General features: G+C 34.1%; 1 protein-coding gene across 1 annotated transcript; it reads right to left on the bottom strand.

Moving 5' to 3' along the window:
- On the bottom strand, positions 1-26,974 carry LOC134240458 (uncharacterized). The gene is made up of 14 exons (XM_062722542.1): positions 26,300-26,974; positions 10,245-10,386; positions 9,161-9,228; positions 5,999-6,079; positions 5,724-5,897; positions 5,419-5,528; positions 5,071-5,173; positions 4,030-4,294; positions 3,505-3,575; positions 3,241-3,315; positions 2,900-3,055; positions 2,673-2,767; positions 2,290-2,398; positions 1-2,063 (listed from the first exon to the last, which is right to left on the bottom strand). The coding sequence occupies exons 1-14, from the start codon at positions 26,352-26,354 to the stop codon at positions 1,852-1,854; spliced, it is 1,716 nt and encodes a 571-aa protein (XP_062578526.1). The 5' UTR covers positions 26,355-26,974; the 3' UTR covers positions 1-1,851.
- Positions 26,975-27,839: the final 865 nt, after the last annotated feature.

Below are 27,839 nucleotides of genomic sequence, written 5' to 3'. Positions count from 1 at the left end.
TACTTTGTTTATTTTTTTATATTTCGTTTTTATAATAAGTAATGTACAATTTTACAATATATCAATTTGTCACAACTTTCATTTTCACTTTCTATATCGTAACAACAGAAATGAAAGTACTGACACCTAGCGTTTATACCTCCTCACATGAAAAAAACAAAACAAAATACAATATAAAGTCAAGACATTCATTCATTCTATTGGCACTGGTTAAAACTTCTTATGAAAACATGACAGTGTAACCACTAAAATGGGGACTGTACTAATTTAATACAAAGAAAAGCATTAGATCTTTGGTTGAACAGAAAAGTGGAGTTTACAAATTAAAATAAAACTTATGCTACCTGAAGAGGCGTTCTTCTTAAATAACGTTGAATACTGAAAATTTGTGTCACATTTGATTGCAAAATACAGTAAACAACATAAACTTGTTTGAAAAGGGTGAAGGGGCTTTTTTTCTAATACTGCAAGAACATCTAGCCCCTTTTCTTTTAACAAAGGTCCAGCTAACTAAGGAGTACAAAAGGATAAGAGGACGGTAGTGCAAAGAAGGGCATGACAGACAAAAAAGTTCAAATTTTACTTTGATAAAATTTATGAAGCTCTCATATTTTCTAATAATTATCTTTGAGTTAAGTTAGCAAGATGTTCACTTCATGTTAAATGAACGTAGAACCATCGAAGTTTTAATAAGGATACAAATCTGTTGAACACAATAAAAGGAAATGAAATGATCACATGCACATACGATTCACCATTTTGTATAATTCATCCATTTTATATACATTTATTCTACCACCTCTTTCATCCTTCATGTACAAAACATCATAAACAGAATAAACTCAGTTCTTCGTTGCAAAAAATACTTGATATCATAATACAGTAGTTACGGAACATAAATATACAGTAGTAATTAAAGTATTATGCTTTTGGTATAGATTAACAAGTTTTTTCTCTTGTATATGAATATAATGCACAATGTTTGCTGCTTTCTATTGCACAAAACCATTTCAATGTCAATATATTGTTACAAAGATATATAGGAATGTTGATGTGTCAAAAATACATGGTTAATCAGCATTCCTTTCATACTTTCAGGGAATGTAGTCCATCTTTTTTTTTTTATATCGTTGTGTGGCAAAATACCTAGAATTCTTTTTTCATCTATTACCGAGTATTATTTTATATGAAAATTTCTTTAATCTCATTTCTATAATCTCATTTAAATTTAGCAAACATCTAGTCAAATTCCAGCAAACTATGTTGATAATTATGACACTGAAATGTAACATTTCAAATTGATATGGTGGGAATGACAAAAGCAGAGCTTGCAATGAATTAAAATTCACAGATCTGTATCATATAATTAATAATGAGATCCAACAAAAATAATGTTAGCACCGCGTCTTAGTACCGCCATGGCTGGGACTAAAAGCACGAAAAAAATAAATATATCACAATCATGTTCCTTCTATGGACACTAAAAAATGTTCCATGGATTCCACTTCCGGTCTTGAACCGGTAGCACTATTGGCAAGTTAATGCGGCAAGTTTTTCCATCACTTGATCTCTTTATGTTTAAACCGAACCTTTGAAATATGTCAGGGTTCTTATGAATATTATGCCATTTAGTTTGCTCCATGTCCTGCCAAGAGCTCACAGATTATGCTGTTATACGAGTATTCCTTTGTAAATGTTTTCGGCTTGGAACCGACTTGAAGGTAGATGATGCTGATTGGTCTGATACTTTGTATCACGTGATTTTCAATGGAATGACGTCATATCTTGTTTAGCACTTGAGCAGACGGCAATTTTAGAGAATAATAAAGATTTTTTTTAATCTATCAACTATCACCTGACCATTAGGTATAGTGTCACGATAGATAGAACTAAAATGAAGAATGATAAGGAAAGATTTGCACTGGAGTTATCGGCGTTAATGATGCCTTCAGATCCCTGAATTCGATTCGTTCCTCCTCTGTCAGGAGAAATTTTCGTTCGATCTGAGGTGATTTCACTTGGACTTTCCGTGATGGATGGGTGTGTGTTCGGATTGCACTCTCCTACAACGAAACATCGTCATTAGTTTATAATTCTAAATAAACCTAATAAGAAACACGATAACATCAAGGAACGAAGATTAAAATTTAATATCGCCCACTAAGCATGCTTAAGAAGAATACTTTGACATGTTCATTAAATCTGGGAATAAATGCGTAGGATAGAGGGCATAGACATCAATTAGAAAGAGTAAGGCCAAGAGGACTTAAAAAGGAACCGTTAACAAACCTTTTGGTGTAAACAACAAGTAATTGATGGACGATCGACTGACTGTTGTTTTCCTCATGCAGTATTCATCCTCCTGAACGTCTATCCCAGCACTGGTGACTGTGAAGGACTGGAAAATTCAAAATAAAGCATTCCCTGTACTAATTAACTTTACAAATATCCCTAAGAAATTCACAATCTAAGTAAGCAGCACTTTTACAGTTTAAAAACCCAGCAGCAATAGTATAGCATGACTTAATACATAACAAAGATGTATTGGCCAGATTTATTGACTTTATTAGGAGATTACTAAAACAAAGTTAAACAATGACGTGGGGGTAAGTCTGTGCTTTTTTTTTCTTTGATTGGCTTTCAGATATGGCTCTAAATAAATCGAAACTCACCAGACACATGGCTGGCTTCAGAAGTTTAGGAGACTGTACAATGACGTAATGAGTTTGATCCTCTATCCAGTCCGACAGGCATCCCCATATATTCACTACGAAATAAAATTGGTCAAATTAATAAATTTTAAAAAAATGCGATTTTAAAAATTTTTTTACACTTCAAGTCATGACATTAATACTGAAACTTCTAGTTTATATGAACGAATCTTGTAAGGAGAGCACACCTGATTCAAGATTGACGGGACATTTTTTCTGGATAACAATTTCCTGAGGCGTGCTACACCCGATAATGAATTGGCCGCCGCAATCTGAGGTCTTGTCCGTAAACTTAAAGCTACCAACTGCACCCGCCGGACATTTCCTTGGTTTTACGTCATCAGCTGAAAACGTCATTAATGTTTGATAATTATAGTTTTATCGGATAATTTTTTTTACCAATAAGTCTCCTTTACATTTGAGTATTGGAAAACAATGACAATTAAACAAGTAGTAAAACCATCTGTGCAGGATATATAAAATATGTTGCATTTGTCATCTTGCATTAGCAATTCAAAATATAACTCACCAATCAATATTCGTTTTTCTCCTGTTGTGAATGTTTTGTCATCGCAAGCATTGAATTCTTCATTAAATGGTTGTCCTTTGAGGAAATAATAAACAAAATGAAATACAATATTGAAGAAATTTATTTCGTTGACTATTGACAGTTTTCATCTATAGGGCTGGTCTCAAAATTTTTTAACAAAAAAAAAATTTCATTTTCCTATTTCACAAAGAATCTTATTCACTATTATATTTAAACTAAATTCATAATAGAGTATGTATCTACCTAGCTCCATTTCTAAAACCTTGCCATCGGAATCCTTCTTCTTTATTCGTAAACATCTATATTTTGATTCACTGCAATGGTAAAAAGAGATGTTTTATGTGAGCATGTGGTTCTTCTGACATTTCAATATCATTTTTTGCAAGGTTGAAACGACCTAAAATATTAGTATCTACGTCAGAAAACAGATAATTTTATCATGAACATGTCAAAATTATAGATTTATTGCAGCAGAGGCTTCATACATAATTGTAATAGCTACAAAAAAGGTTCCATTATCCTCTATTTGCGATAAAATTCTACTGTACGAAGTATGGGTAGAGATATTCATATCCAAAAAATTAATTCATAAAATGAAATGTACATGTACTGCTGAAACCTAAGTATTTTCAAATCGACTTTGACCGTTTGGGCTAACTTACATACATCGTCTGGCTCTGTTACAGTAAAAATTGTCTATATTGAATATTTATTTAAAAATTAATTCTTTAAATATCAAATTTAATAGAATTAACTGATGACAAGTACCATTCGCTAGTCGTTGTGTATACGACATATTTGTGAACACTTCCTATTCCACTATGAGATGTCCTACAGCGCATGACAAGTTTGACCTCGTTACTTCCGCTTTCGTCAGCGTTCAGCGAGTAGCTTGGGTAGGTATCCTTAATTCTTATCACCTGCATCTGGTCATCTACAACTAACTGAGTTCTTCCAGACAGGTCTCTCCAAACTTTTCTAAACTCAAATATGGCTGGAAATCGACACTGCATGGGAGGAGTTGGGAATCGTTCTGTAAAAAAGGATAGCAGAATATGTCAAGCTTTATGAAAACTGAAATGATGAAATGCAAATGAAAAGTTGGTAAAAAATATTGGAATGTATGGATCTGCATCTTTCAGGAAAACTTATCACGCAACGTTACTCTATTTAAAAAAAATCCTTAGTTATGTATGAGCTTGGCTCCAGAACGACAAAACCATAAAGAAAAAGTTTTGTGATGGTTCCATTTGAATATCGCCATCAGAAGAAACCTAGACAAAAACATTTATTTTTTTTTCTCTATTCGAGATAGAGGGCCCGCATGGCGTGGCATGCATAGCATAAAACAGATGCAGCATTAGAAAGCATCAAACGGCAAGGCAAAAAAGGAAAGTCCCTCCCAAATCGATGTGGTAATATATCACGGGGGATATTTACTGGGTAATATACGCAGCTGGAGAAGGTTATGTAATCAACACGTTTGTAGAATGCCTATCAAACATATCTCTGCAGGTATCAATCAGAATGCGATATAAACAAAGACATATTTTCTCAACACACACTTGAAGTAATACTTTTTTATGAGACTCTCAGTTGTTTTAATACCAGGTGCCTCGGCGGATTGTAGCCCAATGATTTCGGCATGATTTGTTCATAGATTTCTTCATTTAATATAAATAAACTTGAATGGTTTGATATGATTACACTTGTTATCGTTGTAAACATGAGAGCTTCGTTAAAGAGCAATGGGCTGCTACTTTAGAAAAAAAAAATTTTTTTAATGGACTTACGGGAAAATTAACTTACCTAAAGTCATTGTAGATGTCCCCACGGTGGGGCTTTGTAGCCCTTGGCAGGAAGCATCGGCTGACATAGACATATCCCCTCCATAACCAAATAAGCTGTGCATCTAAAAATATATTTATGTACACATAAAATTATTCATACATTTATTAGAACATAAACGCCGTACCTATGTCGTTAATTGTTAATGAGAGCTGAAAATTGCTCTGTATTATAATGAGAAAAGAATGTATATTGTACTTTCAACTAATTGCATAAGTTCAAGATGTGCTCTTAAGAATGCATTATCGACACGAAAAACCCTTGAAGCATAAGTATCGTTAATGCACTGCTGCAGTAAAATGTACTCACAAAACATCGGTACATATCGGCTCTGTCTGAAAGCTCATCCGAACCACTAAACCTGCCATATAAATACTTCTCCCCATTCTCCCAAGTGGCCAAACATTGGAAATAAACCTCTGAAATGATACAATTCTTTCGTGTTTGGTTAAATTTTCCAGGCATCCGACATCCGCCGGTAATACCATTTAAGATCAAGTTTTCTTTGAAACCCTTTCATATAAATAGTCCTTTTTAAATAATTCAATAAAAAAATCCACAAGTATACCACAACAAATTAAGATATTCATTTTGATATTCAAAGGAATATGTACCTTTTTCTTTCGTATCTGGAATGCCTTGACATTCCTTGTAAACGAATTTAAATTTGGACTCATCAGCGCATGCGTGAATTTCAGACTGAGGATTGCTGCATGGTCCCCTTCCGTTTTTGGTATAGGAGAACGAGTATTTTCCCTGAAAAGGACATTTAACGGGGCTTCCAGGCACTACAAGGAAAACAAAAAGTTTACATGAAGGTTGCTAAGAATAGCAAAGTATTTTTATTAAATATCTGAGCAATGAGCAAATGCATACTATTTTTTTTTACCTTTGACTATGGTATGGAGGGGATAATCTCCATTAATACTACGGCATGCTACTTCTAAAGACTTCTCCCTTTGACAGTAGCCTACAAATACAAAGATTGAATATACTTTCATGAATGTAGTTCATTTCATAATGATACAGATGTTTATCGTACAGAATAATAATTATTGGCATGTTATATAAATTGGGTAATGTTACAAACAAATGTATCATTGCCAACGACCTGAAATATTGTTCGTCTCTGGCAAAATATTCCTGACACGTACAGATCTTTTGTGTCATAAATTGAATGAAAAAAGAATAAAATATATCATAAACAGTGAAATGAATCTAAGGATATAGGTATTCCAATGTTTGAAGTTGTATGTGCAAAAATCAACATCGACCTAATTCTTGTGGGCGGGAGAATATTTTTGATGGAGGAGGAGAAGCGGCGTGGTACTTCAAAGATGAAAGAAACCATTCATTTAAGGGTCTATAATAAGTCTGTAATCATTAAGAGTGTTTTTCGAATCCTTCGACATTTTACATTTGCAATATATATAACCGTGTACTTTGAAATTCCTTAGAATGCACAATAACACGCGGTAATAAAATTCATCCGCCCTCCGCTGGAAAAAAACCCCCATTTTTTCTTCTAATAAGGATGATTTCTTTTTTTGTGGATCATTAAATTAATTTCTTGTCTTTAATAAAGGTCTCAACAGTCCGTTGTTGCTTTATTATTGAAGACTTATATTGCAGGATAACAAGGATAATTTCTTATGTCTTCATGACGTACATTAGTCTACGACATCAAACATCTTAAGGGTAATTATTTCTCTCATTTTCGTTGTTTATTTCGAATTTATCATCTCGTATTGGTGAAATACACTGCCTAGAAAAAAAGTAATTACGGTGTAACGTCGGATCGAGAGGGGGGAAGACTGTCATCCGAAAGTGTTTTCTGCTGCGGAGGTTTTATCGTAGAAGATAATTTGATCTTACATACAAATCAATGGCCGTGATTCTCCGCTTACTACTTTATGGACCATTATTGATTTTTGAGGAAATCAGTCCCCGATCTTGATGTATAACACTCATTTCTTTCACCAGATTTATGCTCAATGCTACTTAATAAATACAAAAAAACCAGCAATATGCAAAGTGTACGGACAGATGACGGACAGCTGCCAGCGATCCCACAAAATCATTAGACCCTCCGAGCTCGCTGGAGGCTTTATGAACAAAACAAAAATAGAAAAGATCTCTCTTAGAACATGGAAGCTTAATTTCATCGCTTTATTGGACACAATTATTTTGTCTTTTACTGAGCAGTGTAAGGTTTTAAGTTTTAGTCCTCTGGGCATAGAAAGCACTGGATGGCATTCCACATGCTCTCAGACTTGTTCTTTTTCGTCTAGTCACGTGCTGATAGCTAAAAGATGAACTGGAAATCTAAGTCGCCCAAACGTTTGACCAAACGTGTAAATGAATTAAAGAACAAACAAAAGAGGTAAAACGATACGAATGACCTTTCGAGAGCATGCACGAGACTTTCCGAGACGTTTCAACTGGACAAGACATTTATGATTACTTTGACCCGTATCTATGCTTCATTTGCAGTAATTGACAATTTTCTACAGTTAGTATGTAAAGGTCTAGTGACCCAAATTCACATTCACCAACTTGATTTCTTTGAGTTGCAAACAAAAATCGGAATTGAAATGACGTATCTCTCTTAACCAAAAATAAGTTTTGATAATGTCTTTTGAAAAGCATCGTCGGAAACCCGATGTTGAAAAGGCAATTACGATCTCCTTGAAAAAATAATAAAAGTAACTTAAAATAATTTGTATATGACGACGTATACAAATTATGACCCATTTAGAAAAATATTAGATAATAACACGAGGTACTTCGAAGTCGGTCGAACGACAAACTGATGACAAAAGTAGGGAAGAGCTAAGAGCAGTCTGATTGCAATAACCCACTGTATAGAGAGTCAAGAAATGCAATCTTGGGTATGAGGATCTACTTATGTTATTAGAATGTCTGCTGCACCCACAATCATAATCTGCCCTTCATAGACAGAAAATGACTTCTTATATTATACATAATGATTCCACTTTATCGTCTACAATACATTTATGGAATTGCATATAATAAAGAATTTGATCAGCGAAAAGAGTATAAGTAGATTTCCCATTACTCCAGTGAATCGAAAACATATTGCCCTCGAAACAGATCACTCCATTTCTTAATTTGATGTTTAAAATCCAACCTGAGTTTAAAACAAACTTAAAAATGTACGCCAGTTCTCCCCCAGGGCATTTGTTCATATTTAATTATTCATGGCATCGCCATGTAAAAAGCATAGTATCCCCCCGAGTTTTCTCTGTCGCAGCTTACGTTTTGAAGACAAAAACCTTGGCTGCCGTTCGGGATATTACTCAATTATCGGGAACCAAGTGTTAATCCCGTCTTTGTTTCTGTATATGTATGCGAAATCTTTTTTTGTTAGCTTGCTACACCCCAGAGACTTTCCGAGTATCATAAATGTCCTTAGACAGAGAAATGGGTAACTCAATTAGAACCTTTTAAAAACGCCTAACGATTTATTGAAAACACGCTGCACAAATGCTGAGTAGAAATGTGCTGTGGAAAAAGCATTTTTTGTTTAAATCGGTCTATCCCTCTGGGTGGTATGGGATGATATTTATTGGCAGGGGTTTTTAAACTTCTAAAATTTCTTATATTTTCAACACGTGTTATTGTCCGTAAAATAAATTGTTTCACATTAAGTGACAGTTAACCAATAATTTCTTTCATTTCATATCAGTTAATTTTTTTCCCCGTGTTAACTTTAAAATCACAGGCATGGAAAGTGCAAATTTTACTTATAAATGTATGCTTCTAGTATGAAAGATATATTTGAAGCAATTAAAGTGTTGGCAAGCCAGACGAACATCGCGGTTATTTTTAATAACTTCTAGAATTAACCATGAAAGCCATAATTTATAATGTATGCCTCTGTCTGCAACTGTTTGTAATATAAATTATGGATTATGTGAATATTTTGTGATTCTCTATTAAGTGCATGTCATCCATACATTTAAAATATTTTTTTTTTGCATTCAAAGTTCTCACATCAAATCCTTAAGAAAACAGAAAATCTACTCACTTTCTTTATATTGAATTACATTCTGGTGCCAAGGGTTAATTACCAGGCACCTGTAGCACTCTTGATCCCTGAAAAAAAAACAATAATTGAAAAAAAAATAAAAAAAAAACCTGCCAAGAATTTTAGATTGACCAATAAGATAAAAGCCGTAAAGAAATAAGATAAGAGAGAGAGGCCCCAAAAACTGTTTTGGCATTAACGAGATTTTTGCTGATCATAAAACAGTTATCGAAAGCGAGATGACCTTAAAAAAACTGCCAACCGTTTGCCATTTATTTTACACTTGGCAGTAAGCGATACTATTTTTTATTGGAACACTAATAAATGAGTGTGTTTTCTGGTCAGTTTAAATTGTATTTACAAATTTTACATAAATGTAAAAAAAAAAATAAAAAAATAAAAAAAATAATGAAATAAAGCTATATTGAAAATACAACAGATCATCGTGTGTGTTTTATCATTATTTCTCAAATCTACACCTCTCTTAATTTTTAGGTACCGAAATAACTATAGTGATTGCCTATCTAAAGTGCTTCTCGTAAAAATATTATCTAAATGTTATGGCGAAAAAACTTTCCAACAATGTACCATTATAACTCTAAGCCACATACTCAAAATTCAATATAACAAAAGCCATGATAACAAATGATTCTTTGGCGCGAACTTTCTCAAGGAATATAACTTTGCACGTGCAAGAATGAAAAATTCCAAAGAGAAATATTTGTTTATCTAATAACATCAAATATCACATTCGTTGGAGAAAAATATTTTCAACTTATCATTTCAGACAATTTTTACTGAAGTGCAATACTAGTAGCAAATTAAATTTAGTAACTATATAAAGTTCTTGAAATTATATCTTACTATTGTCTTTCAAAATGACCAATTGTCTACTCACTTGACATCTTTATTATGTCTAGAAAAAACAGATTGATCCCCAAAAAACAATTAATGAAAGCTACGTATATTCGTTTTCGAAAATTCAATTACTGGTTCTTATTCGATTTCCGACCTTTGGGGACCAGCTAACTAACTTGGTAGACGCAGACGACATGATTTGGTTGAAACAGACGTTGATTAATACCTGTTTGAAACAACGAATTTATTTCCCACGTTTTCAATGCAAACACCCTTCCGGGAGATTTCTCTTTCTGATATGGACAGCTCTCCAAACACATTCTGATACCATGTACCATGCCACTCTTTTGGAAATGTGCAGGCAAACACTACAAAACACAAGAAATAAGTCATTAATACTAAAAGACATCGAAAATTCAATTTCCCCCCCAGACCAAGAAATTACAAGAGTAATATCTGTGAAGGAGACAAAGAAAATGCATTCATAACAATTAAAATGTAATACGCAAGGACATCTCTAAACTTGACGAAAGATTAAGTAAAGCGACTAGTGACAAAACGGCCACCATCTTGCTCGTAATTGGAAGTCAGCCGGCTTCCGTTTTTTCGCAGTAACAGATGTGGAAATGACTTTTATATCAAACTTGTTATATTGTTACGTCTATATGAGCGGATGTTAATGAAAATCAAGTCCAGGAACAGTTTTGTCTTCTCCCTTGTGTCACAATTACAGATGTTCCTAACGCCAACGAAAACTCTTAAACTGTACGGTGGCAGCTAAAGGACATAGTATGAGAATTTTATATGGTGACCACACATTCGCTTTATTCTACATGTATGTCTTACATATATGAGTTAGCGTAAAATTGATCAAATTTGATTATTTTCAATAAGATTTTTTTTTATATGTTTTTTTATTTATTTTTTTTTTAGAAAACTCTGAATACTTATATACTGCTTCAACGTTTTATAGTGTATGTGTCTCATTTAAAATCATTCAAAACTGTGAACCATTTAGGAAACTTCCATTGATATGAAAAACAAAGAGTTCTTTAAAATGTCATGTAGTGCATGGCGTTTTGCAAATACATTTAGAACATGTCACTTGATGACAGCAGACGTGGTCTGATTTTTGAAACAACCTGGCCTTCGTCTTTGATATTTGATCTTTTTATTGAATTCTAAAATTCGTTTATATTTGTGGTATCCAGATATGCAAAGTTTACCTCGACTCGAATGGATTTTTAAATAGAATAGACTATTATACTAATTATTTAAATTTTCTTAATTTTTTTTTCTTCTGAAATTACGAACTCATTACTCTAATGTTACCTTGAAAGTCAGTATAGGAAACTCAATTATGCAATAGTCTTATGAGAAATAATATATTTTTGGGGGTATTTTTGCATTAGTAACTATAAAGTCGACATAATAAACCTTGGTTTTAATGAATCCAAGTTCCCCAACAGTCTGTTTTAATTCCTAATTTTCAACGGGTACTAACCCATCATTAGCATGCAGAAATTTTTTGCATTCATATGAAGCAGACTTTATTCAAAATTTTCTGCTTGAAAAAGAAGTTTTTTTTTATGTTCTTTACTTCTGCATTTAGAAATATCAACGACGTTTTATCAATAAATAGTATTCAGTTTGTATATTGAGTACTCCGTTGAACTCGAAATCTTGGACATCAAAGACTCTGATACATATGTTTCAAATTTGGGTATTTTTAAACTAACTACAAAGTTTATATAATAAAGGTGAAGACTTCAACTTTTCTACCTTAAACTTCGCATATGTAGCAAAATGCCATGTCATCTAAATGTGGAGTTTATAGATGTCTCGCAGAGGATTCGATATGCAAGAGCGTGTTCACGAACTAACAATACTTATCTTAAACGAGACAGGCTTTGGGCAAATAAGTTGGTTAAACAAGAATATCAACAATCTAGCTCAAAGAGTATATTTCTCAATTTCTTCAGTCATTTCAGTGACCTTGAAAGCAAATACAATATCTCTCACTATATGTCTTTCATACGAATTGTTAGGCTATTTTTCTCACACAAGTTGTCTGACAATAGGTACAGCAGGTGTGACCGGTCGACATGGGATGTTTTTTCCTCCGGGGCACCTATTTCACCTCTCTTTCAGAGGTCGCACAGTCGTATTGGCTCTGCTCACATTCTATATATTTCAAATGGACTTTATGAGCATAGTAACTCACTGTTCGTTATCTCCAAGTTTCGTTCATCTAACGAACGATATAAACCAATTTAAATCTTATTTCCCCTGACAGAAATGTTAAAGATTTGAAAGAAAAAAAACTTTCTCTTTAAGTATTCATTTCGGTTTACGTAATACAAATATTCGAGAGGCATTTGACAGACGTTTATTAGAAGTGGCACAGAAAATGATTTTACGACTTTGCTACTAAAAGTCACATCTTCGTATTCTAAGGATGAGTGACTTGGATAAAAACTGACGGAAGCAGGTGCTTCATTTTCCCGCCAAAGATATCCGATCGTCTGCAAACAACTGGGCTGGTTTCCGAATTTTTGAATTTTTTCCCTATAATTGTTGTGAGACGTGTTGGATTTCGACCTGAATACAGACTGATAGAAAAGTTTGAAATCCAGTATTTTTTATTTTGGGTTTTTATGCGGTCTTAACATCATGGTGGAAGAGAAATAAATCACAAAATGACAGCTAATGTTTTCTTGCTAAAACAATTTTGGTCATTTAAAACGAAGAAAAAAAGCATGGAGAAGGGTTATTCATTTACTTATTAATGGATAAATTATGCGAGATTTGTAAGAAAATCGGCTTACAGCGCAAAAAAATTCAAATGATTTGAAATGTATCCCTGTACGTTTGTGCATGTGCATACAGATGCAATAAAGACCTCTTAGTATTCACAAATACTGGCAACAGACGCTCAAATATTTACTCTGAAATAATTCTCTCTATCCCATAACTCGTCTATTTACATAAGTATTCTATAATAATCTATAAATCAAATAAGCCAATTTTTATTATAGAGAAACTTGCGACCTTCTGAAGAATTGCACGGATGTCAAATTGTGACTGGCTCAACAGATAACCTCTTAAGTCAATGAAATACTTTTTAATTATTAATCTTAAATTTTAACCTTTAAAAAATAGAATGTAGTTGTCTTAAAAAATATTAACAATATTTACCGACTACAAATATTAAAATTCAATACATTACAAATGTTATAAAAACTGTACGAAGTTACACCATGCACGTATTATATTTCATAATGAACACGAGTGGTTCATTCTTTTCTTCTCAGTTTATAGAAAAAAAAGATACATTGCTCAAGCATTATGAAAACCAGTGCGATAAACCTGTTTGTTATCGAAGATACAAAGGGCTTTGATAAGGCGTTTTGATTGAAACTATGTTTATTAGAAGAACGGGAATCGATTCCTATAGTAATCAAAGTCATTATGTGTTTTGATATTGACCAATCGGGTGTTGATTGAGCAATAATTGGATCATACCAGGAATGTGTATTTGCAATTCCGCAGCAAATGAAATCGATTAATATTGCAGTGGCCGCATTCTCATAATCCGCATTTTTTGCGCGATTCCGGCGAGCAGTAATGACGGTGTGACGACAGGTCGACATCTTGGGAGAATTACTTGGTTGGTTTTAGATATTACTCTCGCTAAGAGAACTTCCGTCCGTGCACGTGAGAAGAGCGTCCAGTAGAGACGAAATAATCAAATATTTAGTGTCCGTGTCAATTTGACTTTTACTTGATTGTGAACCCTTCCTGTCGTGGTGGCGATGTGAATTGATTGGGAGGAAATCACGGAAGCTACCTGGGTCCCGATCGGCAAATCCAATAAATAAATCATATTAGAGAAAATCAAAGTCTACCAAGAAATGGGGAAAAAACTTATTCTCCCAAACACGAGCATATAGATGTTCTTAATGAAGTGATATTTCTTTGAATTATGTATTCCACATGCAACACAGCGATGAAAAGTTGAAGAGTACTATTTCTGACGTCAGATTCGATAACCACGAAAAACAAAAAGTCAAAAAATATATTTCAGGAATCTAGTTTGTTCTGGGGTTACTATTGTCCAACTTTTCAACTATCGTTAAAATGTCCGCATCATAACCGACAAACTAAGACAGTCTGACCTTATTTTTTAATTAACTTGTAGGTGAAAAAAGTAATAATTTTAAAAAAAATGATACTAGACTTGATTTGGTAGACACAGGGCATTAAATGTATCGGTATTTTCCAACAGCCTCTGCCCATTGACATCAGGCACAAAGAAAACCGCTGGAGATTTCATCATATAAGGCACTTTCAGTTGGCAAATTTTGCATTCATTTGTCAATAACGAGAAATCTGCACTCTTGAGTCTCAAAGAGTTTTCAAAACTGTTTTTCAAAGAAAACTGTTGGAAATGTAAATAGGTGAATATATCTAGACATCAAAAGTAGTACTTTCATTCATTGATTTGACACATGCAACCAAACAGAAAGCGAAATACAGGCGTTCAAAGTTTCATTAAGTTTCTCATTTTCAAGGGAAAAAAGTCAATTAAAAATCATTTATAACGGCACGGTGTGTGACATAATCGATAAAATGATTAAAAGTTTCAAGGAAGCGGAAAATTTGAGCTACGTTTCGCCGTGATTAAGAGAGGATCTGCGCCCCACGATGACACAGTAGTGGCTTCCCCAAGGCAAACTATATCATTGATTGGGATCCATATCACATCCTTACTTTCACAGCAAAAAAATACTGCTGTAACATTTTTAGGCGGATACACGTGATTTTATGCGATTTTTTTGCATGGTGGATTAAAGCCATGTTGTAATGATGCCAAATAAAGCGAGCGTGTTGGCGAAAATAATTCTTTGTACATGCACTCTTATTAGGAACGCTATAGATATTCATTTTATTGCACCATTTACAATTAAAACAAAGCACGTGCTCACGTTTTAACAAATGTTCGCAAAGCTAATTGCACTTTGCACATGGGATTGTGGTTTTTCATGTTTTCTCCATGTTCGTCTGTTTTTCAAAACCCACAACTGAATATTGCTCATTGTCATGAAACTGTTCTTTTTAGCAGAGTACTTAGTGTTAACAATCTTTATAAATTAAAACTACAATACTGTCACACCCAAGTCTGAGTTGAAAAAGAGCAAAGCTCTTCAACCATGCATCAAATTTGGACCTTTGCAATCTGTGACACGAAACTCAGCTGTTTATGTATGTTTCTTTTTATGTCTACTCTAGAAAACGGCACCAGCTGCCCGAACTTAACGTTTATAATGCTGTTCGACTATGGATTGGAAAACGGGGAAAAAATGTTTGCAAATGGCTAAAAATTGTTATATTTCAATATCATTAAAAAGATACATGGAACATGCATATTGCTGTTCACCGCAAAAATCGGATAGACGCGGATGGAAACGCTTTACCAACTGTAATCTCCAGAGATGCCTAAAATGAATTATTATGTTTCCCGTTGAATTATCATAGAATACGTGTCCATTAAACCGCTCTATGCTATCTAGAAAATAAACATTATAGGAAAAATGCTGCATAACCATCATAAGTCTGCAATGATAACTATTAAAAAGTCAAATGCAGATAGGAAGTTCAAAAACAGTACAGCTACACACATTACGATGTAATTATGGTAATATTTTTCTTCTTTATAAGGAATGACAGGCACAGCCATTTTATTTCTGTTCAATAACATTTTGCAGATACCATGCATTGAAATGCTTACATTGAAACGAGTATCTGTTTTCACTACATCAACAGTGTATGGTTCCTATACTGATAGAGCCAAAACTGTATAGGTGAAAAGAAATCTAGATTAACTTGCAGGCAATTAGCACGGCTGGATAATTAAGTAGATTGTAAATGACTTTTTTTGTGAAGAAAATCTCTTTTCGATATCCAATCCTTTATTTGATTATTTTACCAGACATAAGATATATGTTCAGAGGCTGTGCATGAAAAATGTTGTAATTTTGCTGAAGGCCGTTTTCCAATTTGTCATTCTTGTGCCAATCAATTCTATGTATCGAAGCAAGAAAAAAACTCAGTTCTGAGAGGGATTCACTGCTGATAAATTACTCCTGCAAATGACGATCGCTGCCCTAATGTTTAATTCGCATCCATCATCAGCCAGCCTCGTCAAAGTATCATCAAAAATATCTTTTCTGCTTTAGAACAATTATGTCACGAATAATATCAGATTTGGGTCCATTACTTGTCGTCTGCTTTCGATGATAGCAACGCTACCTGATGCATGCTTTATTGATTAGGAAAATGCGCGTGAATCATGCTGAAAACTCTGAGACACGCCATAATAATCACAATCCTGCTTTCTATCTATTTCCGATGAAACAAGGGTTTGGAGGGGTCATTATAATAATTAGAAACTCTTATTTGCTTCACCGGTTGGAAAGTCGAGTCTACCGGTGAGCGCGCGAGTAACATTCCGTTTCACTTTGACGCTTGCTTTTCAGGAGAAGAGACATTTGACCCTCATAGATCATGTATATTTTTCAATAACTGTTTTTTTAAAAATACCAAAAAAAAAAAAAAAAACCACTGGAATATCAAAGAAATATTTGCATTAATCAAGGATTTGTTATGATGTTTATCTTCTGAGCTATGAATACGATTCCTTGTTTGTCAAGGCATACCAAGTAGATTTTATTATATTAATAAATCAGAAAGCAAGACATAATACTTTTAATGACTTTTTTTCATAAGAATTAATGGCGCGCCTCGCATTTGCACGTATACTGGAATTCATGACAAAGTGTCTAATATAAGAACCAAACCAGATCTGAGACGGATAACATATGTTAACCTCGAACGGGTGGTTCGTAACACGAACAAAATTGCATGTAATTAACAGTATACATTGTTCCAAAATGTTGGGCATTGTATCTTTTAATGATGCATTTGTTTCTAAAGAGCATAAAATCAAAGCTTGTTGAAAAAATGGGTTTGCTTTGGCTAGGACAAATGTACGTTTTAATTGATAGCTGGAACCTTCTTGATGAGGAAATCTTGCCTTTGATGAGGAGAAAAACATACCAGAAAACATTTCACAACTACTCTATAGAGAGAGGAGATCAAGGAAAAAGACTCGGGTCTGGCTCTCGGTTTTAGCAGAATCTTATTTGACGGTAATAAGCAAAAAAATTAATACAACATAGCACTTGCTCCAGTGGGAATACTTCCCGATGCGTAAACACATCCGCTTAAAAATCACTTATCCATTCCTCCATTTGATTCCTACACAACTCTATCTACGCTGAAACAATTCTTAAAAGGGTAAGATAAGATAAATTGAAAAAAGTTTTTTGGCAAATACGAGAATGCAATGGACTTCTGATCAATACGTATCCCAAGAGCCAATCAATGCGCGGTCGCAGTGTACGTCTTTTGTGATAAATAAGATAAAGACAAGCGAATGAGCATTTTTGGTGCTGAGAACACTGCTCCCGTCAGATATTGTATCTTTGTGGTAGTCAGGTTATCACGAGCGTGACAAACCCGGACTAACGTTGATTGATCTACACAAATGAATCCCTGGATTTCATTGGCGATGTATCGTCGAAGCTTAAATCAGGGGAATTTGGGCCTCGCTAACAAAAAGATTTTATTAAACGTTAAGACATTCGGTCGTGCTTTTGTAATGAATGCTCATTGTTCGATCTAATGCCGATTTAAAATTCAGCAAGTTATAATAAACTAATAACGTTGAAAACTCGGCAAATGGGGATCTAACGGTAGCCATCAATCAACGAATCTCGGGGATCCACTGAACATTCAAACGAACGGCGGAATCCTATGATGGTCGTAAAAACAAAATTGGGAGAAAAAATTGTTATCCGCAAGAATTACTGTAGGCCCAGGATAAATATAAAGAAAATAGGCACCACCATAAAACAACTGAGAAAGTCTCATCGTCTATTTTACTTTATGTCTAAAAAATACCAGTCAATATCCATTGCTTTTATTGAGATGTATAGTAATAAACGCTTCGCTCATTAAGACTGTCTCATTTCAACAAATCTTCAGCTATCAAGGTACTCTTCTTCAAGTCACAAAAATAATTTCTGGGAATTTAGGTACTTAATAATTTCAAAACTGGTAGGTGGCACACGTTTAGTTCTTCTAAACTCAATTAGTTTCCTAAATCCGTTTTGCAGCTGTTTAAAAATGTTATAATTTTTTTGTCAGTTTAAAAAATTGCGTCATGCTGTTTTTCAGGATGCCTGTTGTAGGCTATAGTTATGAAGTACTGGCTTTGACATGAACCATGCGGGCTTGCTAACCTTCCTGTCAAAAACACTACGCCTTAAAAAGTCGGTTCCGATGTTTCATTAAAAAACATAAAAGCTTCCAAATTCAAAGATTCCGCTCTTGAAAAATTAATAAAGAAGGCAGCGTCTGTTAATCTTCCTTTCATTAGGAAAAATTTCAATAAGGTTCAAATATATGACGTCAACGCCTTTGGAAATAACAATGCTTGTTAGTTTTTACTATCCTGAATTATGAAAAGCAAGATTGAATAGCAAAATTAAAAAAAAAAGCTTGTATTAAAAAGCCAACCGGTAATGTCGGATAGAATATACATTGCAGAAAACTAACAAAATCCGATTAATTTGCATTTGTAAATCTACTTTGTATAGGACTTTCTTGTATTGCTAATGCCGAGTCTCGTCTTCTTTCAATATCAAATAACATGCAGATACAATACACAGAATATAATGAATGTTTTATGTGCTTCGCCACAAAGATGTCCGTGCTGGAATCAGAAAATAAGAAGTCTAAAATTATCCTTGTTGACTATTGGAGATTTCCCTTTGTGTGTCTTTCATCAGTTCTTACTTTGGTTTCAACAGCAGCGATGCCTCTCTCGCAGAAGCCATAATTAGGAAAAACCTTAATCAGAGAGTTAATGAGATGCAGTGACGTCATGAAAAGAAAATCTGAATTGTAGACCAAGTGTACTGTTAAAGATCGACAGCATACTTATTACCTCTTAGGAGAAAATCTCCCCAAAGATTGATTTATTTAAATAGAACTGTACAATTTTCTTCACTGATTACATGTATTTAAAGAGAAAACAGTCCATTTAAGGTAAAAAAAACAAAACAACATCGTCTATCCTTCGGGGTATTTTTACTTTCTTACAGCAAATTTAATAACCCTTCTTACAATAATCCAAAATAAATACAGTTTAAAAGAAAAACTGCCAAGTGCAATATTGCTAATATTTAAAATACACGGCTCACGTGTGTCTAATATATATTTTTTAGAATTGTGAAAAAAATGAATGAGTCACAGTGTCCAAAAAAAAAAAAAAAATAAAGAAAATACATGTCAAAGGTAATAAATGTTTAGATGGTTTCCAATTACCAGTGGTGTGTCCTTAATTTTGCTTTTTATGGAGGTTAAATTGGGGCTAAAGTGTCAGAGCGCTCAAAATATTATTTTGACAACAGCCAAAAAATACATGGGTGACAAATGTATATTTATTGTATAAACTACTTCATCAGAAACTTCTCTCGTCCGAAGGAAGAATAAATAATAATTAAGGCTATGCATTGAGAGAATGACGCATTTGTTTATGGATATCGTAAAATGTATCATCTTGTTCTATTTTATTACTCAGACTAGATTACGGTACATTTATCGTAAAAATGCTTCTACTTGCAACATTTATAGCTAAAACTGTTGTTATTAATTATGAGCACAAATGTCGACACCGAAGATTATCATAACTCCCAGTATCTAGATGAAATTTATGAATATACGTCCTTCAAACATATGGCATAAAACTCCCACATTGTAAATTTATATAGTAGCAGGATATAAAAGAGAACATACAGCTGTATACCATAGCCTAATTTTTAATTTGGTTACTTCAGTTTTGCATTTGACATTCCCACAAGATGAATCTACAAATTTCAATAAAGTTTCTACGATCTCTTTATTTTATCAAGTTCCCGTGAAAATTTCTCAATGAAGTCATTACTTTGTACTTTTTCTCGCATATAACGACCGCCATAGCAATAATAATGGACAAAAAAGCCACAAGTAATCATACTTATATACCCGCATTTATCCCGAATTTCCTCTGAATACGTTTTGTTTATGGACCATTTAAACCAATTAAAGATGCTGTATATTGTGGATGCAGCATTGATTGGCTAGGGGGCTAGGGGCCTCTGAGGAAACGCAAGGGAAGTTCAAGACAGATGGTGCCATTGGGCTTATTAAGGGATATTATACAACTCCATATCGATTGATGGTAAACCTAATTAGCTGAGACTAATAGTAAACCACAGGTACAATCTAATTAGTCCCAATTTTACTGGAGTGACAGAAGACAGATGGTAGAGATGACCCTGTGTGTCCACCTTTCATCACCAAGTCTGCGTAACAAATTGTTGTCTGGTCTAGAACTCTGCCCTGTGACAGTCTCATTATTTTTGTTTATGCAGAAAGAAGAATTTTTTTTTTATTCTCATGGTTTTTTTCTGTCAACTTTTGTCTGAACGCATAGAAAATACAACTGTCATTTTAAGCTGTTCTCGGACCTAGGACCTATATTAACGACTTTCTCTGAATATAGGAAAAACTAATTCATTTTTATTTTATTTTATCGTTTTCTCTAATACCAAAAAATCCTATCCGTAAATCTGTCAACACAACAAGAGATTTATTCGAAATGATGTACATTTCACAGTTTTCCTTTCTAGTCAATATTGATTGCGCTTTTCTCTATGTGGTAGCATAACAGTAGATAAAAGCTTTGATTGAATGAAACTAATGACTTATGATAACAGATTTTGAATCTTTTCACTGTTCGGTCTATGTATTACCACTCTCCAAATCACATCTGTGTTAACATTGTCTGGGACCACTAAGCGTTTTTATCAACATAAGCGCATCGTTATCTCAAGCATCAGTGCATGGCAGCTATATTTTCAATTTTAAAGCAATGATAAAAATCAGTATTGAAGAAAATTAAAAGGTTTATCTGAATTTGAATGTAGCGTTGAATATTATCGTAAAGAAAATAGATTTAAATGTTGTAAAACACGACTGAAGCTTCAAAATGGTGAACAAAAAATAAAGATGAACATCTAGGTAAGTGGGGTATTTTTTGGCTGCATGATGTTGCTGGCCAAGAATTGAAATGAACAGAATGTTTTCGTTGGAACGAGGTAAAACATATTTGGATGACCGAGGTCTTACAGGGGTTATAATAACACCATTTATATTAACAAAATTACAAGCACAGATGAACTGGCGACATATCAAAGATTCAATAATGCTGAAATGATTGATTCTTCAAGGACAATGTCCAGCAAGAACTGTCTTTGTTGCATTATACCTATAGGATGTAGGAGTGAATCATCAAGAAAATCTAGCTTATGGTGACTCTTATACCCAATAAATCTTCGCTTAATTCCCTGTCACAAAATCCTGACAGTAATATCTGCTGAACTACGTGGTTTAATCTTCCTTTCTATTGTCACAATAACAGAACGACATCATCCATTTGACAATCGACATCTAGGGCTTTAGGAAAGTATAAGTTGAGGCTTTTAGCCTGCAATAATTCCCCTTATATCGGAGGACTTTTTATCCCCGAAACTATACCATGAGCTGTCAATTGCTTTCTTTGCAGTAGTACAATAGGTACTGATATCGGATTGAACTATCCGGGGATTTTGTGCAGCGAGGGAAAAATCTTAATCAAATTCGCATTAGAGGGGATTTGATCAGGTATAGGAAACCGGGGCTTCGTAATGGCGGTCCTTAACGTCTGCTTCTTGGGTTGACAAGAGAAGTCCGTGCAAGAATCCCACACAAAGCAATGTTGTATTAAATTTATTGATTAAACGTAAGGAGCTTCCCTCCAAAAAAAAAAAAAAAATGGAGAATTGATACATCACTGGTTAAGACAATGTATACTTTCAAACAAACTGCACAAAAGAATTAGATGAGTATCGAGGGGAATCAATAAATCTAGTAGGTAAATCGCGGGGAAGACTCATAAAAAACTTGATTAAACAACATCCATTAGAGAAAAGCAGTCGGTTTTATGAACGTCTTGTTGACAAGAAGCTCTAGAAAAATCAGATAGCGCACATTGATGTGTATTGATCAGTGTTTGATGGCTTCGTGTAATTTATTCTGTAATTGACCCCTTCCGATTAAAGGGTTTTGTGTTCTACTGCTATTTTTAAACTAAAATTTCTTATTACCTACAAGTAAATTAAATCAAAAATATTTTTAGAATTAGTTTTTTTTTTAATTTATTGTTTGAAACATAAATGTATGCTTTTTTCCGTCTTTTCAGGATTTAAAATCGTTAGAATTCCATCATTTATTTTTGTCTATATCTCTGATTAATTATTCCCACGATTTTTTTTTCTCTTTTCGATTCTAAAAGAAAATATTTCAAATTCTTTTTAAACTGTATTGAGTTACATGTGTTAGATTCACACACCACTGAGAAAAGCACTTTTCCCTTTTGTTGTTACACAACTTCGTAGGCCCAGATTGAAAGATTTTCCTTTTTGTTTTCTACTTATTAAATTTCACGTAACATTAAACAGCGGGGTATGTGTCGAAATTCTAAGCCGATTATTGGCGTCTAATGAGAGACTCATCCCGATCAAGAATACCAGAAGTTTTTCAAACGTGTGTGTTTACATTTCTCCTTCAATCACCTCTTAATCATTTAGCCAAATATTAAGAGCTAAATGTTACTACATCTCCTTGTTTGTTTTGACATATTAAACTTGTCTTATCGGAAATAAGGAGAATGATTCTTTAAAGCTAACATAAATACGGACCATCGTGTGCAGTAAATTTGGTGGGTACCAAAATAATGTGTGTCTTACATCACGCGCATAATGCTACTGTGTACGAAACTTTGGAGAAATCCTGATCCGTGTTTTCGTACAAGAAACACGAGATGTAAAATAAACTTTGGGATACTGGGAGAAATTTTCAGCGTCCCTAATAAATCCCAGCTGTGGTAATAAGAAAAGCCATTTCTGTTTGCCCAGTAATATACATGGTAAATAAAAGATTGTTGTTTTAACAGAAGCAACTTCATGACCGATGACATGTTTTCCCTTTGCAAATTTCTTATTAATGCCTAAGCTTTGGTGAGAAATCCAGATAACCAAATCCAAAAAAAAAAAATGTTCAAATTTGTATGGCAAAAAATTCTCTTTACCTTTACATATTTCGTTTTTAATGAACAAAACAAACCGGATTTCTTCGAGGTTAGTGTATCTTGGCAGCGATATAGAAACTATGCATGAGAGAAGTGAAAAGAGTGCTTTTAGACATGGGGCTAGAAAAGGCAAGAAAAACAAGTAACTAGATAATAATCACGGATATTGTAATTGAAAAACAAGTAAAGAACAAAATCTAGTGCGATTAGAGGTTGATCTTGGTGGTTTCAGGTCGATTAAAGCATTGTTTTGGAAGTCGAAAATTGATTTTTTTGTGCGTGCACCCGATCTGAATGGTCACTTAGCACGAGAGGATTTCGTTAAAAAAGAAGAAACTGAGGGCAAAAGAATCTTATCATGATTGAGCAATACATACAATAACTTGAATAAGTCAGAAAAATCTTCGCATTGAAATCTTTCCTGTCTGAATGCAAATAAAGCAAACTTGTCGACAAAAATTCTGAAAGCATAGAGCGAATGATAACCTACAACGACCCGAATGTTTAGTGACTAACGATAGCAATTGCTGTTAACAAGCATATCTGTCCATCTTTGTTCATGGTTGGCAAAACCTGTCCAGTGACAACACTGTTACCTGTTAGGTGTGAAATCAACAAGCATGCTGTGGCCACAGATATTCAATTAGCCGATTTTGACACGACAATTAGCGAAAACACCATAAACCATACTGTTTATGTCCAGCGCTATTTATTCCTCTCCCACGGGATTCCATGAGCATTGTATAGAGAGTCAAAATCCCCTCCCTAGAGAATCTGTTCCCTTTTGCTTTAGTTAAAGTAAGTTTCTATTGAGAAAGTTTTTATTTAAGGTCAATTCTCTCATCAATCCCATTGTTCGCATTATTAGACCGACCAAGAGGCTACTCGCTGTTTTTGGTCGTACTAATTACACAAGAGGATACTTAAAGGCCTATCTCATGCTGGCCTTTCTTTTACGGCAAATGAAGATAGAAAATGACAACGAATTTACTCAATGTAATGTAACTTCATTTGTGAAATGGTCTCTCTCCGAGCAGTAGGCATGCTATAACCGTCTAGAGATTTCCCTAGCTGGAGTAATACTAGAACAGCTATCTGTTTGGCCATTTATTTCATATTTCAGATAAATTATTTTCTTGCATGATGGGCTTATCTTTTTACTTTATCAATTATTACAATGTTCACTTTTAAAGGCTTTGAATAATGACCGGGTTGATTTCAATTTGTTACAATTGTAATTCTCGAAATTTAATTCCTCCCCATTTGCGAAATCTGAAGTCTCTTCAGTTTCTTTTTCAGCAAGTCATATTTCATATGAATTATTGCCATTGTTGGATATAAACACATTCGATGATCAATGCTTTCTGGCTATATTACGTTTTGTTAAGTGGCTAAAAGAGATTTTCTACAGATTGGAGAATGGTAGCAGCAGAAATTGGCCATCTAAACCGAGAGAAAAAAATCGATCACTCACAACAAAAATTATTCTTAGTAGAATATGTATTGGAACCATTATTAATTGATTAACCTGTCACTACTACACGCGATAGAACCGACCAAAATAAAGACAAGGTCCGAATTAGCCCAGGATTTACTTGATTATTTTCTTTCTAGAAATAGATTCGTGATAGGAATTATTGCACATCCCTATAGTCGTGAGGAAATCATAAAGATTCGAAATATTCTATATAAAGCGTAAGAATATAAAAGTACCGACTTTTATATTTGAAATCAGTTGTTTAACGCCTTCAAACAGTTCTTCGGGATTTGTATTTTCCTAAGTCTACAGGTCAAGCAGTTTAAAGGTGTCACTGCACCGAGGGTGCCTTTATAATTCTGTGTCTTTGAAGTCTGAACGGGAGAATAATTAAGAAAAAATGCTAGTTCATTGTAGCAGTCTTAAGTGTAGGTCCAATTTTCATACACAATCGTGTCCTAACATAAACAGGAATTTATAATTTAGCCCTTCTTCCCGAGAAAAATATCCTTTCATTTACATATTCATGGGTTTGCGAGATGTTTTTGATGACATAATTGGAATATACGTGCATATAATGTGGGATCTTTTATACAATCCCATAACTTAATTAGCATAAATAGTTGATGAGTTCCGATGTCACTGGTGACAGGTTTTATCATTACGCACAAATCACAAAAATGAAAACAATAGATAAAACGCGTTTCTGGCATAATGGCCATTGTCGTAATACCTGATGTTGATTGTCGTAATACCCGTTGCAGTCTCCGGTGATTCTACCTGGGTTTATTGGCATTTCTAGTCAGATACATATCGACTTTTAAGTGGCAGTATTGAATTAACACTTGTGTCAAGGGGCTTAGGATTCACATAGTACTGTCTTTGCTATTTAGAGTTTTTAATGAAGGTCTGTTTCTCGTGTGTTTCTGTGCTTTTTCTAAGAGATCATTAAAACCTCGATTAAGCCCCGGTCTAATAGAACCTTGATAAAGAGATTTACAGTAGAGGCTCATTTAATACATACTTCTAACGATAATCCGTTTTGATATTTTTTTAAGTTGTTGTGCACGGTTACAATTTTTCTGATTAATTTAATCTTCAATCGCTGAAATAACATTGAAAGCTTTATCTTCCTTCTTTATCGCTGATAATTCGTTATCATTTCCGGCATCATCATGTTGTTTTACTTTAAAGTTCTTTTTTATTCGGCTCAATATTTATTATCCCTGATATTTCATTAACTATCAAGACAGTAAACGCATTAGTTCTGACTGGCATTCACTCTGTATCCAGCTTTTAGATAATTTTTAGATCGTGCTTGATGATCCAAAATGATACAAAAATGTTTCATTTCAAGTGTTCAAACAACGACGTGTGTGATAGCAATGTAATGCATGATAGTATGTATACACCATTAATCTGGAATCATTGTTTAATTGAGAGATAACCCATGATAATAAAAACAATTAACCTGAGGAGATAACATTCTCGTGAACTCGGAACCTACCTGAAGTGATGGACATCAGCACTGAAAAAATAAACATCCACGGTGGAGCTTCCATGTTTTTTTTCACTGTACTTTCTGTTCACAGACAACACACGTAGAATTGTAAAGAAGAAACAAAAACTAACAACATATACATATATCCCGGAATGAAATCTACACGTCTAAATTCTGTCACACATTTAGAGGTGTGTGCCACATTTTGTTTAAGCCGCCACACACCAGCGCACAAGAAAGAAACGTCTTTAAACCATGCGACAAAACTACGGGCTTTTATACCCAACAATACGATGAATCGAGGATCTCCTTTGCCACACTGTAATGACACACAAACGCCTCGTCCCCTCTCACATTCGTTTAACAAATGAAGTTCAAGCGACACAGCAAAAATTTTTCATTGAAAATTCGCCCCCGGGCGTCAAGTGCAAATTGGCAGGGTCCGTTCTCTCTCTTCGTTGTGATTGGACTCGAAATATACAGCCTCCTCGGGAACAAACCAAGGCAGTTATTGTCCATTGCATAAACAATAACACATTTAGTGATATAGGTATCTGATACACGGTGTGGCTTGATAAGATGCTGAATTTAGCGGCAATAAAACGCGACTGAACGGCCAAATTACTTTTTCCTTCTTTATCGATGAGAAAGAGTGGCGTAGCACAAAATTTCATCCAACCGCGCGCGCTGCGATGCGCTGGTATCGGTAACTTGGACGATAGTGAAGGCCGAACCAACCAAGCAAGCGACGCTTCCAATGGATGTGAAAATTCAATCAAGTAATTTTTCTCACCGTTATTGCAGTGATTCTTTTGCTTCTTTTTTTTTAGTCTTTGTTCACTGAAAATTAGAATTTGTGTTGATTTAAATATCAAGGCATATTTATAAGCAGTTAAGCACATGCAAGTAATAAATATATACCGGTATTTATCTCTTAAGAGCACTTAATTTTTTAATAATCAGAGAAAAGACAGAGAGAAGAAAATCTAGAATTTCTTTGTTTTTAAAGGCATACCATTCTAATCCAGCTACATGTACACTAATAGATTTTTAATATTACGTAAAGAGAAAAATATGCATATATTTCGGCAAATCGATTGGATATACAAAAGACTAAACCAAATCAATGCAAACATAAATATATTTTATTTCGCGTAATGACAGCATATCTTTGTGTATATCAAAACTCATTATACAATGATCAATGCATTAATGTTTATTATGCAAATTAAGTCTATAAATCTGGCTTACTAATGTGCTTAAAATGTAGACAGATGTTCACTTTACCAAATATTTGATTAAACCTTTTTTGGCAAATAAATAAATAATAAACACGCTCCGATGGAACTCAAACCTGATGTGAAAATATGTTTTTAAGAGCAAGCATATTTAATGTGTCCCTGAAGATTATTACATTTCTGATTATGAAAGAAAACACAAAAGCGCCAAACGAAGGAATTCATAATGCCCCTACTAGTGTCTCATAAATCAGCATTAGATGAATGAAATAATTTTCATTTGGAAATGAGGGTTGTTATTGTATAAA

Source organism: Saccostrea cucullata, unplaced genomic scaffold (assembly GCF_032062105.1).
Source record: "Saccostrea cucullata isolate Sc308-1 unplaced genomic scaffold, CSIRO_AGI_Scuc_v1 ctg3041, whole genome shotgun sequence".
Lineage (NCBI taxonomy): Eukaryota > Metazoa > Mollusca > Bivalvia > Ostreida > Ostreidae > Saccostrea > Saccostrea cuccullata.
The sequence above is the reverse complement of the archived record's forward strand: the minus strand, read 5'-3'. Positions and strand labels throughout refer to the sequence as shown.

Coding starts and splice junctions, on each gene's coding strand:
- LOC134240458 (XM_062722542.1), bottom strand. CDS start 26,354: ATGGAAGCTCCACCGTGGATGTTTATTTTTTCAGTGCTGATGTCCATC. Junction 6,080..9,160: donor TGTAATTCAATATAAAGAAA/GTGAGTAGATTT, acceptor TTGTATTTGTAG/GCTACTGTCAAAGGGAGAAG. Junction 5,898..5,998: donor CCTCCATACCATAGTCAAAG/GTAAAAAAAAAT, acceptor TTTTCCTTGTAG/TGCCTGGAAGCCCCGTTAAA.